Below are 14911 nucleotides of genomic sequence, written 5' to 3'. Positions count from 1 at the left end.
AACTAAAATCGCTGTTGGCATCGCCTCCTTCACCATCGTTGCCTCGTCAACGATGACACTATCTGTGGTTCCATGGAGGAAGAATCCCTCGGTTCATCATGATCAATTGTAGTTTCTCGATTTACCTCCTCACAGATGGTCGTGGGGCTGACCGTATGGGGCCGCTAAGGTGGCGGATCCACCTTTTGCAGAAGAAATGGAGGAAGAATCGTTTGTAATGTAAGATCGCGTTGATTCCACCGATCTTGTACAATTCCGACGATACTGTTCCGATTCCATTACAAAATCCGATCTCCAATTGATCCGGATCGATTTAGTTACTTTCGAATTGTAGGATCGTATTTTCGGATCGCGATTTTACAAACCACTTACGTTGACATGGATTTTTACGCGAACACCCTTAGTTTTGCATAATTCGCCTCGGAGCACAATTTAAGCTTGTTAGAGCCATATAAGTTTTCCCCTGCGTCTTAACTCTAGAGTGAACAAATATGGAGCCCACCTGGCCCATTAGGCCCATCTATGGTCCAGGAATCAAATAATCTATTTAAAATTTTCAATCGAGCTTTTCTTGCCCATTTGGATAGTCTTGCCCAAATAGACGGTTTGATCTGATCGACATGCTCGATCCAACCGACTCACTTGACGTGCTTTATCTTTACTAGACTCGATCAAGGTGCTTACAAGTGGGAAAGGAAGAAAAAATAAAGATAAAGATAAAAATAAAAAAGATATTTCAAATTAAAAGAAATATCAAATGAACATCATTTTTAAAAAATTAAATAATGTTGGATCAAAGGTATTTTTAAAAAGAGATATCCATTTAATTTTAATTAGAAATTGAACATTCTTTTCTTCTGCAAGTCTGCTGCGTCATAACCAACTCAGCTATGTCTTGGGGACAGAAATTGAACATTCATTGGATGATTTTATAGATGGTGGACGCTCATTTAATTTTTTATCTTTAAAAAATCATGAATAAAATAAAATTTAATTAATTTTTAAATATTCTTATCAATAATAAATTTTCATTAGAACAAACACCTGCCAATTAATTGTTTTGTATTATTTTTTATTAATTTAAATGACACTTTGACCCAATTAATATTAAATGCATTTTAATTTATTCATTATATATATATACACGCACATTTACTCTATTTATTATTTTTAATAAATAATTTAAATCCTAAAAATTTATAATTTACGAATTTAAATAAAAAAAATAAAATATTCACTAATTTAAATAAGGATATTTTGAGAATATTCGCAATGACAAGGCTTCAAATGAATATAACGCAAACTATAAATATGCAAGTTGGTCCTCGCATTCCAGGGCCTGATAGATCGATCGATCGATGTAACGACGGAGGAGAAGGGTCGCTCTTCCTTCCTCGCTTGATTTCTCTCTCCGTTTCACTTTGCTGCAGAAATTTCTTGATATTTTACAGCAACTTCGTCTTTGATCATGTTCGCGTGCTTGTGCATCCGATCGTGGCTTCACGACTACGAAAGGGTTCTGGCTCTCGCTGTCCGCCTAATCTACATCCAGGTCAGTAAAGTTCCCTCTCGATTCTTTGCTAGTTTGAAGATTTCTACTTTTCGATACTATTGTTCACTCGGCATGATTTTCTCATTTGATTGCTGGTTCGGTCTCTTTCCCCTTTCTTGGATTCCATTGTTTATCTTTTGGGGATTTTTGCTACATGGCGTTGTAAATTAGGTTTTTGTAATGGATTAAATGCTACCTGAAATTGCGTGTAAACAATTGGATTTTATAATGTTTTCTTTTGTCGTTGTCATTTCATTGAATTGAATGCTCTTGCGTGTTTGCCTCAGATTGGGTGCTCGATTTTTGGATCACTAGGTGCTCTTTTCAATGGTCCTTTGCTGATAGATCTGGCGCTGGGTCTCTTCGCTCTGGTTGCTATCGATAGGAGCAGCGAGCGCCTCGGGCGGACATACGCTGTGCTTCTCATTTGCGCTATCATCCTCGACGTTCAGTGGTTCATCCTTTTCTCCCGCATAATTTGGTACGATTTTTCACTTTTTATCGTTCTGATAAGGAATTCTTATTCGGTTCGAAGTGGACTTAGAATGCCTCACTCAGACGCAAGACATTCCAGTTTTTTTTTTTTTTTTTACATTTGCCGCTGATCTTTTCTTCCTTGTTTCTTCTGCCATTATAGTTATTCTGTTCCGATAGTCATGATAATGCGGATAATGATCCCCGTTCATTTGTTCTTTTGTTTGAGAATGTTTTAGCTTCTAAAATTATGAAAGGTACTAATTTAGTTGAGCAAGAAGGAGAAAGTTGGGAAAACATGCAAAACGATGATCCAATTCTAATCAGTTTACTGATTTTTGAGATTTAATGCAATACATATGCATTTTTACGAATCCAAACATAAGTGACAGTTGATAGAATAAGGGTATTCACATTTACACTAAAGGGGAGATTGCTGTCCAAATTGCTGGCTTTTGTTGACGTATAAAGGGATTGATAATTACACTAAGTCAGCAAATTATATATGCCTTTCTAGTTCTAGAAACTGTAATAAGATGCTCGGCTGGTCCCTGAGGTTGAGTTGCTGATGGAAAACCTTACAGAATACAGATTGCAGGATGAATTAACTAAAAGAAATTATTGAATTTAATATTTTTTTTATCAAACTTATAATTTCAGATGAATTAGTTAAACCAACCTGTTGATCTTCAGATCATTTCAAACTATAATGGATTCTGAAAGAATACCTTCTGCCAAATTTGGGAACGGTAAAGGGTGATTACACATATGATATTTAACTTCATCACTTGGACTCATCTTTCCGCCCTCCCTACGGCCCTGCCCATGTTGCAGGTACGGGCATGGAGAGGAGTCATACTCGTATGAGGACAAAGAAAAGGATACTTGGAGAAAGAAGAAGAGGTAAAAGAGGAAGCTTAGCTCCTTTTTTACTTCGCGGGAATCCCTTGTCACGTAGTGGATGATTTTCCTTCCACCTCTTCGAAATCATACATTTTGCAGATAAAGGAATCATGCAATCGCATCTACTTGATTGAGGGAAGGAAGAAGATATGCAAGATTATTTGAAAGATGTATGTAAGTAACAATGCTGATTTTATCACAGTCACAGTATTTACATCTTCATGTCTGGTTAAAATTAACACTTACAAGAGGTTGATATATGAATAAGCGAAGAAAAAGCTTTCCAAGTCCCCTGGTGTTCCTTTCACCTCAAATTATCACAATCTAACCTAACTATACCCTACAGTGGAGGTCCATTACCGAAGGTCTCTAAGGGGCTTCTTTTAGATATTAATCTCCCCCGACTGAAAAAAGGCTTGAAAGTGCATTTTTGTAAGAGATTACTGGTTTCATCTGAAAAACCACATATTTTATATGTTGGTTTGTGTAGCATGCCTGTCAGTTAGGAATCTTTTTGTATCAAATCTATATTTTGTGATTTGGCACTATATATATATATATAGATATTAATCTCCCCCGACTGAAAAAAGTTGAAAGTGCATTTTTGTAAGAGATTACTGGTTTCATCTGAAAAACCACATATTTTATATGTTGGTTTGTGTAGCATGCCTGTCAGTTAGGAATCTTTTTGTATCAAATCTATATTTTGTGATTTGGCACTATATATATATATATATATATATATGTCATACTGGTCAACACAGTCCAAATTTTCCTTTTTCTTTATCTCCATTTATGATCACGTACTACATTCATGTCCATTTCTTACAATTCAACTATTCTTAAAACATTGTCTTTATGTAGGAATGCTGAAACTGAGAAGTTTGGGGTGCTCTTTGTCTTCTCTGTGAAACTTACCATGGCGATGCAAATCATTGGCTTTTCCACAAGGTTTTTTTCATTGTTCTTGTGGATCCAGATTTACAGATTGGGGGCTTCCAATGTCATTCATAGAGTCTCGCCTGAGGCAGTTATTGAAGATTGTGAAGCAGCTGATGTGGGGTCTAGTTTATTGAGTCCAAAATCTTACGAGACTTTGGAACAGTGCTTTGGTTCAAATATTAATCCGGTTGATACCAATTATGATCCTCCACTTTTGTGTACTTCAGACGTCACTAATAAACCTTACGAGAGGAACAATCTGAGGCCTTGTGAGACATTGAGAAAAAGCTCCGAGTTAGATGATGATTTTGAGGATTTTATTTACGATCCGACTCTTTTGCCTATAGTTTTTCAAGAGGCTAAGGATGAAACGCGTCTCCAAAAGGTAAATTCTCTGCTTCCAATAACTATGTCATCATATACCATCTTATTCTAAGCAAGAGTTCATTTAAGCAAATTACCAAGCCGGTATTGTATGTATTCCATGTTCTAGAAGTGTTTTTGCCCACTATATTTTTAACCCACAATCTTGAGATATCGTTTCTCAGTTTTCTTCTTCAGTGTCCATGATAAGATTTGTAGCCCTCAATAAACTACAATCTGATGTAGTATATTTGCCTATATTCACAATCTTATCTACCAGGCCAAGGAGAAGATTTCAGCTTCGAACAACAATTGCATTAACGAACCGTTACAGGAAAGCGAAGCTTCACACCTTAAACTATGTAGCAACAGGCAAGTCCGGATCGTTCAGGTATGTTTCATGTTACATAATCTTCTTCATTTATCCCACAACTATATTTTTGCATCATTTTCAGTTATATGCACTGAGAATTTATCTGCATTGTAGGTCGGCACTGCAGTGCCTCGGCCCTACATCCCTTGATCCTCGAGGTCCTTTTTGACAGAGTTTTTTTTTCCTGGAGACGTTAAAAACTCCTAGTGCCAGAACTAGGAATTGTACAGACTCGTCGTCTTAGCTGGTGACTAAAACCTGCATGGCTGCGGGTTCAATTCATGTAGGAAGTGATCCCTGATGATTGTCGATGGATCAATTTTCTTGGCAGCACAGAATGCTCGAATTAGAGAACTGATATAGCATTTCCATGGAGGTAAAAGCTTTTTTTATACTCTTATATACATATATTTGCCCATTTAGAGCTTTCTTTCCACTGGAAGTGATTCTGTTTCTTAGAGGAAAATATTTTTCTTGAATTTCCTAACCAAAGTGTGGATTCATTATGTTGAATTGCAACTTGATTTCTCTATCCTGAATCTTAGATGACCATCTGATGGTGATACAGCAGGGCCACTTTTATGTTAAAACAATGTTAAAAACTTGTTTATCAAAAGGTATATCAGCTCTAGTTGAGATGCAATTAACAATCTCACTGAAACACACACAGTGAAACACATTAACAGCATTCCCTGTCATCTCTGAGAAACAAAGAGTTCACTAAACTCATAATCCAAGTAAACATGATTATTACTACAAGGCTCACTGTCAATCACCACGCATCATTCATTAATACTGAACAACAAATACCATCAAGTTTGTAGAAATCTTCCCCCAATTTCTCTAATTTATAAGAGTTTCTTTTGGTTTTCTAAAAACTAATTTCTATTTTTAAAAAACTACAAAAAATATTGATTCTCTTGGCTTTTTGTTATGAGTAGATTTAGAAAAATATTAATTTTGTCAATTTTAGTAAACTACTGCTTTGTCTAAAATATAGCTACTACTTCTATATTAGATTGAAAATTTTTGATGTGAAAACTTAGACTGTGATAAGTTCAATGTCACATTCGATAAAAATTTCTAACACGAGATCAAAATTTTAGTATACTATTTCAAGGGCTCATGGAAATATTTCAAATAGTATCATAATCTATTCTACCTATAATAATGTGTTGAACTATTACAAATCTTCTTATGTCCATACAACAGCTCCTCTGTGAGCTCTCTTTCTCTCTATATATAACATGATTATCTAAAATTTATTTCCATTTTGAATTTTTTTTATTTAATACCATAATCTCAATTTTAAATTTTAAAGGTAAAATTTTAAATGATTTAATCGTAAATCAAAAATATAAATTAAAAATTAAAAAAAAAGAAAAACTTTTGTCGAGATATAGTCGTGCATCTTAAGTCAGATCGTCTGGTTATAACATATTTATGTTTACTTATACACAGTCAACTAAAATAATAAAAAATACACAGTCAACTAAAATAAAAAAAAATACTTTTTTATTGTTTTAATTTAATTCTCTTCACAAACATTTTTTAAAACTTTATAAATTATTATTAAAATTTTAATTTTGAAATCTATCTTCACTAAACTTATAAAATATATATATATTTCAAAGAATTTCAAACATGATCTAAGTCGTTTATATTTTATGCAAACATGTCACTTCAATTCCACTATGTGCTCCTCTTTCTGACGTGATCTAATTCTTCCACTTCTGGCGGAGAATTTATTCACACAAATATATTTTTCTTATTTTTAAAAAAATCATTTTATACTAATTTCGTGATGGCGACAAGTGGACAAGAAAAAGAATATATATATTAAAAAAACTAAAAAGTGTGGTGAGAATCAGATATGGGGGCAGATCTTTTGCTGCCATGTCAGCAGAGGAAGCCACGTGAAGAGACATGGTTTGGTGGATCCTCCCATCTCTCAGGAACTGACACGTGGTACGTGGGATATATTGTGTTTTTTAATTGTCTGGATTATGTCAAAAAAGCCTTGACTTTGCTGATAATTTTCATGACAGAAAAAGGCAATTATGAAAATGGACTTTATAATTCTTATTAATGGCAAATTAAATAAAATATTCTTTAACAAAAATTAAAATACTTATTTCATTCTTGTAAATTACTATCCAAATTTTAAATAATAAATATTGGAAAAAAAATCTTAGAGGACATTTTATTAAATCTTGGAGAGATTTATCCACATAATTTTATTTTTAAAAATTCCATGTTCACAATAAGTAATCAACAATAAAAACCTACAAAATACTGACAAAGTTATCCAACTTTTGCAATAGATAAAAACTATATTATTTTCAGAAGAATATAAAGAAAAATGACTGATATACCATAAGAATAATACTAATTACAAAACTAGTTATCTCTCATAAAATTATTAAAATAAAAAAATAACCTTAAAATAAATTATAAATTACATTTTTATTCGATACCATTAATCATGGAGCCACTAAAAAAACCCTTCTGGATAAACTTGCAATTTACAAATCTGTCCAAATCATAAGAAACAAGGCAATAAATTTTACTTTTTGCTTCTAAATCATCAAAAAAAAAAACAAAAATCTTGCAGGAAAAGTTTGCAGGAAAAGCGACAGACAGTCGATCACGAAGAACACAAGGACAGTATCAAATAAATAAATAAAATAAAATTAATATCCAAAGGACTGGAGGAGAAAAAAGCGGCTCCTTCGTTTCACAGCCACCAAAATAAATAAATAAATAAATAAATATAAAAGAAAGGGGATAAGAGGAAAAAGCCATGAAAAAGGTGTTTGCCAAAGTCATCTTTTATTGTGACCCACTCTTTATGGTTGCGTCTATTTAATTGATAGCTTTTCGTTTTAGATTTTTCTCAAATTGTGGCCGTGAATTATTGTATTTTAATTCATGTCCCTGATCTTAATTGTGGATCAAAACGGACTGTTCTGACAATTTATTAATATTCAAAAAATATCGTTTATTTATTTTCTTATCCTTTTTTTTTTGATGGCGCAATCTTGACGGACACGTGGCGGTGGTCAGTGGCCAAAGATGAGATCTACTTGCAGGAGGAGGATCCAGCGTTCGCAGTGGGCGGCGGCGGAGGTGCAACGTGGCGGGCGGTGCGGGGCTGTTGCAGGTCGCGCGAATCCTTTTTCCTGCGTCGCCTTTTTGAGTGGAGGAAGATGACGTCACCGGGAGGGATCGCCAGCCACGAGAATTCGTGGCTGAGAGCGCGCCTCAGCGTCGACTCGGACGCGCACGTGGCGCGCGGGCACCGGTGATATCCGGTCGCGGGCTGGGGAGAGAGTGATTGGGATAAATCGGTCTCTTTTCGTTTTCTTTTCAGTTTCGTTTCACAGAGAGCGAGGCGGAGCGGAGCTGATGCGATTGGATATGCTGTTGAAGTCTTCGATGCAGCGATCGGGAGGCGCAGGGGAGATGGAGGAGGGGAGGGATCCGGCTATCAAGCTCTTCGGCGCCACCATTCCGGTGGCGGCTTCCGCCGCCGCTGCGACGGCGGGGGAGGACGAGGTTAAGGAGGTGGAGGCGGAGGCGGAGGAAGAGGAGGAGGCCTCTGAGTATGCGGCGGACGGGCAGAAGGTTAGTAGAGATTCAACTCGATTGATCGCTTTTCCTCGATTGCCTGCCTTTTTTTTTACTTAGGGTTTCGTCGGAAAAGCTGCTTCTTTTTCTGCTTTAAGTTTGTCGTCGCGCGAAATTGTTCGGATTTAGGTTTTAGTTGTTGGTGGTGATTATTCGAAGGGAGAATCGAGTTCCTTTTCCTCGTTTCTATTTGATACAAACACGATGGGGTTGATGAGTTCTTGAATCGAGAAAAGTGCTCTTGAATTTCTTCACTGATTGGTTTGTCCCTCTTGATTCTCTTTTCACAGAACCTTTATACTTATTTAGACTTTTGAGGATTTTTCGGGGAAAGAACACCACCTTATACTTTGTTATCAGAGGCCTAGTCCTAGACCTGATTTTTATCATTATATGATTATTATTTTCTGTGAATTGAGTACTTTTACTTTTAATCTCTTTCCTTTTGTGCTGTTGAGAGCAGTGATCAATTGAGGTTCTTTTGCCTCAATTGCTAGTAAAAGTCGAAGCATGTTGTTTTATATTTGCTATTTATAATGTCCTTGAGGGTTTCATGCAGCTTGAATTGACTTGCTGAGATTCAGTTATGATTAGACTAATTGCGTTGAGTTATATCCAGATCAGGCTGTTACATGCTAAACTCAAAAAACTTATGGAGACTTCAGCTGAATACTTATTCAAACAAAACAGGGTTCATTTAGGAACTAAAAAATATATACATATGAAAAATCAAATATGAGATTAACAATTTTGAAAATCGCTCGAAGATCTGTTATTCAAAAAATCAAGGACGATAAGCGAAAAACATATAGATCTATATACACACTTATGGAGGCAAAATATTGGGTTTGCAATAAAAGAACTGAAGATTTGGGGTTTGTTTAATTGGGTCGACACATGTTTGAAGGTCTCCGTCCAGCAAATATCATACTTAGAGTTGGTTTCCGAATTCTATTTTCTACAAATATATGATTTGGATATTTTGTTTCTTTGTGGTGTCAATAATGCAATTAGTGGGATTTAGGTTAATTTTCTAGCTTCCACATATAATTTGAATTTACATGGAATATTTTGCTAAATAAGTCACTGGATATTGTATCTTGTATCGCTACTTAAGTGCAATAATATGTTAGTCGTGTGTAATGTTGGTTTGATTGATTTCTTGAATATCCTTGAGATGTCATCTACCATTCATTTTAGCTTCTGCTTCAGTATGCCAATCGGTTATGAACATGCTAAAGCAGGAAAAAGAATGAGCAAGAAGCTCATACTAAGATAGTGACAAAAACATTGATGTGGTGTTTCAATTTTAGGATAATCGTCCAGTTTTAGATTAACTTTCATTTCTCAATCTACCTCTTCATTTTTTTAAAATTGCAAACAAAGTCAAGAATTTAATAAAAGTCAAAGCTTATAAGGTGTGGATGTATGTAAGAGTTCACTAAAGCTTGATATTTATGAAACAAAATGGTTTAGATATCTTGTAAAGGCAATTTGATTTGCAAGAGGCAAATATGTGGAACAGCTAGTGGCAGTGAGCTAGAGCGGGCTCGGTTGCGGTGGGGAAGGCTTTAGTTTAGTTTGGTCAGAGAGTGGAATAGTGGAAACCATATGTGTTGCAGGTTGGGTCGGTGAGCTTTTATTGTCAACGATGTTTCTTATTGTTGTAGCTTTACAATTGATGCAGCCAATGAAATTCGATAGACAAGTTATTCTAATGACTTTTTAGTTTTAAATGTCTTTGTATTTTTTTTTTCAGGATACAACTAAAGAAGTAACCGATATGGAAATCAGCAATGTTTCACCTATTGCACCTGCTGAAGAGAATGAAGGTGCACCAATCGGTTCTAGTTTGACTAATAGCGATGAAGATGAGGAAAAAATATCCCTTACAGATGAAAAAGAAACAGCAAATACTAAATTTGAAGACACCGAGAATGAGACTGATTGCTCTGCAACCAAAAAGGTCCTCAAAAAGCCTGATAAAATTCTACCGTGTCCTCGATGTAACAGTATGGACACCAAATTCTGCTATTACAACAACTACAATGTCAACCAACCTAGACACTTCTGCAAGAACTGTCAGAGATATTGGACTGCTGGTGGAACAATGAGAAATGTCCCTGTGGGTGCTGGTAGGCGTAAAAGTAAGAATTCTTCTTCGCAATGTCGTAATCTAGCAATCCCTTCTGATGGATTGCAATCTGCTCAGTTGGATACTCTTAGCTTGACTCATCAGCGAGCTATCCCATGCTTACCTTCCAACCCTCCGCAACCTCTGGTAAGAAATGGGACCGTCCTTAAATTTGGACAGGAAGTTTCTCTTTGTGAACCCATGGCCTCAGTTCTCAAAATCAGAGAGCAAGTTCCAAATTCTGATTCGGTCCCCACGATACGCGGAGAAAATAGGGAAGAACCTTCCTGTGCATCTGCTGTTGCAGGCACCAATGTGAAGGAAAATAGACCTGCTAAAAGTGCAGTAGATGTGGAACAAAATGGAACACAAAGTTTCCATAATGGACTCACACCTTTGCCTCATTTGCAGTGTTATCCTGGAGCTCCATGGGCTTATCCGTGTACTCCCGTATGGAACTCTCTCGTTCCTGTGGATGCCGGTAGATGTTCATCAGAAAGTTCATGCAACATCAATTCAAGTTCAATTCCTTGGAGTCCAGGAGGGATGATGGCAGTGCCTCCTTTTTGTGCAGGAACACTCCCCTTTCCTTTCTTGCCTGCTCCCTTCTGGGGCTTTACTGCCTGGCCCAATGGTGCATGGAACCTGCCGATGATCGGATCTGATGGCTGCATATCTCCATCATCCTCTACAAGCAATAGCGGCTATTCTGGGGCTGGCTCTCCAACTTTGGGCAAGCATTGCAGAGACTCAAGTTTGCCGAGCGGGGAGAAGATGGAGAAGTCTCTATGGGTTCCAAAGACACTTAGAATAGACGATCCAAATGAAGCTGCAAAGAGTTCTATATGGGCTACCCTTGGCATCAAGCCTGATATGGGTAGCATCTTCCATTCCAAGGCTGAAAACAATGTTCGCAAATCTGATGCTGAACAGGTACTTCATGCGAATCCCGCTGCACTCTCTCGGTCGCAATCCTTCCAAGAAACCATGTGAAGAGAACCTCAGAAGTTCCACAGTAAGTTTTTCATTTCCAATTGCAATGGAAGAACTGAAGTCATTGTTCGGCGAGGATTTGGCACTGCTTTCAAATGCTAGCAAGGAAGCAGGATCATGAGACCTGAAACACTGACAATACAATTTGCCTCGGCGACTAGTGAAACTAGCTGGCACAACCATGAGGCTTGTCGAAATCTCTATATTGCTCAAGGACGAACTCCTGCTGTAAATACGATATCAAAGTATTTATAATCTCCGGCATCACAGGCGCCAACCATGACAGAAGATTGAGCCCCTAAATGTAGAAATAAGCCTCATCTGGGCACTGAAAGTTGTAGATGTTTAAATTACGTGCTTGTAAGCTCAGAAAGCGAATTTTACTTGTGTTTTTGTGAATATAAGCAATGACCTTGAGTTCAGATGCATATCTGTTCTTCTTTCAGCTGTATATCACTATCCAACTTCAAAAGTTCTCAAAAGTCATTTGTTTTCAAACGAAAGGGGAACAAAGGAGGGGTGGGTTTGATAACATCTTGAATCAGAAGATTGAGGGAAGTCTTTGTTCAGAAGTCCATAAAAGAAGGTTATTGAGGTTCAGAAATCCATTTTTTTCTTCTCTATAAACATTCTAATGGTTGAAAATTAACATACTTTCTAAAGAATTGCTTAACTCTGTATTTGATTATAGAAGTTGTGCCTATGATGATTGGAATGAACTCTCAATGAATTAATATGTGCATCTTTATTCATTTACACTTTGAATTTGGGCAAATTGATCATTTATGAAGAAAGTTATGATTTCTCTACTTTTACCTCGAGGTATATAATTGAGAAGATTATATATAATACACGAGGATAAAAAAAAATAAAAATATTAAAGAAAAAATTAAAATTATACTTATTAAAGAAATATTTTGAAAAATATGATATGAATATCTATTTAGACATCCAATAAATATTCTAATATAAAATTATAATAAATATATATTTTAAATGAAAAAGAGTAAAATCAAAAAGATTTAATATGAATAATGACAAATAAGATAAAATTTGTTAGTAACTAAATAGATGTGATGTATAAAATTCAATAACATAGAAGAATCCATATATATGTATATATCTGGTCCAGGACTAAGGTAAAATTTAATTATTATTGTTATTTTTACATTTGCCTTTGTTAATTTGAATCATATTATGAAAATTATGTTTTAGTCATTTCATTAAGCTTCAACATTTATATGTATGATAAAATATTTTTTTTAAATAATTAAAAAAACTTAAAATTCGAATCTAGATGAATATTTTAGAAGTCTAATTTCTGTATTTCAGATTTATCCGATAAAAAGTAATTAAATAATAATTATACCTGAAGTCAATTAGAAAAAGTCGAATTTACAATATCTAATAATTAAAATTTTCATGTATTCATCTTAAAAGCCATATCTGTAAATACAGGAGCTGCCCCTCTCCAGATAATTAACATCTTAATATTCTTAATTAACACTCTTTTATTCACCACATATAGTTGTAATCTGCATGCCTTAATACAATTAAGACACATTTATTTATTAATCTTGACGTAAATGCTCTTCAGATCTCTTATCGTATCACTTTAGCCAGCACCTGAAAATTAATTAGACTCCAATTAGCATAATCACATCAATTAATTAAGTACCTGCTAATTATGGTAAATTAATTAATTAATATAATTACGCTGTGGGACGATCTTCCAGCTCTGGTTGTCGCCCTTGAGCCACTCCCAGAGGACGACGGTGGTGCCGTCGCGGACGCCGCCGTGATCCTTGTCGCCGTGGAAGGCGTCGAAGTTGAGGCGGCTGTTGTTCACCATGCGGATGCACCGGAAGCCGCCGCCGGTGTCGTTGCTCTCCGACCACAGCACCGACTCGTCCAGGTAATCCGGATTGTACTCGATCAGCCTCACCTGGATAGATTTATCAAAGATCCGTATCAAATCTAGCAATCGTTTGCAATCATTAATTGGTAGAGTCTGATCGTCAAATTAATTACGGGGTGTTTGGCTCCGACGGAGTGCTTGATGGCTTGGCCGGTGACTTTGTTGACGAGGACGAAGCTCGGGAAGCCTTCGTCGTCGGTCACCTCGTTGCTGAACCGCATGTCTTTGTACCAGTGCTGCGAGAATTAATTGATTCGAATTTAGACGATTAATGAAGATATTCAGGAGAATTAATTCGAGGCGTTCGAGATGATCGGCCGGCGACGTACTTGGTAGTCGTCCAAGGGGTCGTCGGGGGCGAGGATGACGTCGCCGTTGCGGATGGAGAGGGAGAAGCTGGGCTCGGCCTTGGTGTAGATCCTCACCGTGCGCGGAGGCGGCGGGGCGCGGCCGTAGTCGTAGGAGGCCGGCGGAGGGTTGCACTGGCGGTGGCGGCTGAGGAAGTGGTTCACCATGTCGACCTCCTGCTTGATTGGCAGTGAGCTCGATGGGCACGCCGCTTTATAGGCGCGGCTTGAGACTGGAATCTGATCTTCATGTAATGAAGGCGGAGAATAATTTAGGAAAATAAAATAAAATAAATGGGGGAAAAAAATTCGTATCTATGTATCCGGAGATAAGAAGTCACCTCCTCTCCCCCGGCTCGGTCATGGCCATACAGGAGTTTCCACTTACGGATACTCCGGAGATATGAAATACCCTTGATCAATCGAAGACGAGGGCAATGCCTTTGGGACGCAGTTGAATTAGTTACAATGAAATAGATTTATTAAAATGGATAAGGATTGAATCTTTGTGAAGTCGAGACAATATCTTCTTATGTTATCTACATCATCGGCATCTCTTAAATTTGTGCTGACTTGATGTCAAAAGGATCAAGCCGGCCACATAGACGCCCATGGACATACTTTGATAAGTAGAAGATCGTGGTTCGATCGGCCGGAGGACAGACACAATTTTTCTAGCTTTTTATTATTCTATTATATAAATTTGTGTTTCCTACGTTTGAGCATCTTTCAGTATTAGGGGAAGTAATAGTTTGTAATTTTTATCTAATTTTTAAATTGAAGAATTATGAAAAAGCAATTGCCTAACTAACTATTATAAGAAAAAGGCATAGAATTACTTGTCAATTTCTCAACGAAAGCAACCAAAAAAAAAAGCAAAACAAAAGCAGAGGTGTGAGATTTCAGGGCATCGGATGCCAATTAATTGGAGAAATCCAACTACAATTTTTCGAGGTTGACGTCCACAATTAATTTTTTATTTTTATTTTTTTTATAAAAAAGAAGAGGTATTAGAGTTAATCGGTTTTGTTTCTTTATTTAAAATAGAAAATTAAAGGATAATTCCCAAAATAAAGTAAAAAGATTCTCCATAAATTTGCGTGGCTAATACACCCACGGAATAACATTCCTGTGGGTTGAAGAAAAGATTCTTGAAGAGATTGATAGAAAAAGAATCCTTCCCCAAAACAATCATCGAAAGATTATTTTACCAAACTATTCTTCATGCGAGAATCGAAAGATGTGAAATAATCAAGACAAATCAAATTTAAAATAAATTAAA

At 36.4% G+C, this 14911-nt stretch overlaps 3 protein-coding genes across 3 annotated transcripts; 2 read left to right on the top strand and 1 right to left on the bottom strand.

The window, feature by feature from the left end:
- The first annotated feature begins 1354 nt into the window (after positions 1–1354).
- LOC141827777 (uncharacterized) lies at positions 1355–5139 on the top strand. Its single transcript, XM_074715099.1, has 5 exons — positions 1355–1552; positions 1840–2033; positions 3794–4256; positions 4515–4625; positions 4722–5139. The coding sequence occupies exons 1-5, from the start codon at positions 1469–1471 to the stop codon at positions 4755–4757; spliced, it is 888 nt and encodes a 295-aa protein (XP_074571200.1). The 5' UTR covers positions 1355–1468; the 3' UTR covers positions 4758–5139.
- Positions 5140–8045: 2906 nt separating this feature from the next.
- LOC141826913 (cyclic dof factor 3-like) lies at positions 8046–11854 on the top strand. The gene is made up of 2 exons (XM_074714234.1): positions 8046–8234; positions 9997–11854. The coding sequence occupies exons 1-2, from the start codon at positions 8046–8048 to the stop codon at positions 11362–11364; spliced, it is 1557 nt and encodes a 518-aa protein (XP_074570335.1). The 3' UTR covers positions 11365–11854.
- A 915-nt stretch (positions 11855–12769) lies between these two features.
- Positions 12770–13822, bottom strand: LOC141828072 (ricin B-like lectin R40G3). The gene is made up of 4 exons (XM_074715428.1): positions 13612–13822; positions 13396–13518; positions 13081–13309; positions 12770–12990 (listed from the first exon to the last, which is right to left on the bottom strand). Exons 1-4 carry the CDS (start codon positions 13795–13797, stop codon positions 12980–12982), a joined length of 549 nt encoding a protein of 182 aa, XP_074571529.1. The 5' UTR covers positions 13798–13822; the 3' UTR covers positions 12770–12979.
- Between the last annotated feature and the right edge of the window lie 1089 nt (positions 13823–14911).

The sequence above is a fragment of the Curcuma longa genome, chromosome 4 (assembly GCF_044706935.1).
Source record: "Curcuma longa cultivar G26 ecotype Majalengka, Jawa Barat chromosome 4, ITB_CL_G26_1.1, whole genome shotgun sequence".
Classification (NCBI taxonomy): Eukaryota; Viridiplantae; Streptophyta; class Magnoliopsida; order Zingiberales; family Zingiberaceae; genus Curcuma; species Curcuma longa.
This window is presented reverse-complemented; position numbering and strand designations above follow the sequence as displayed.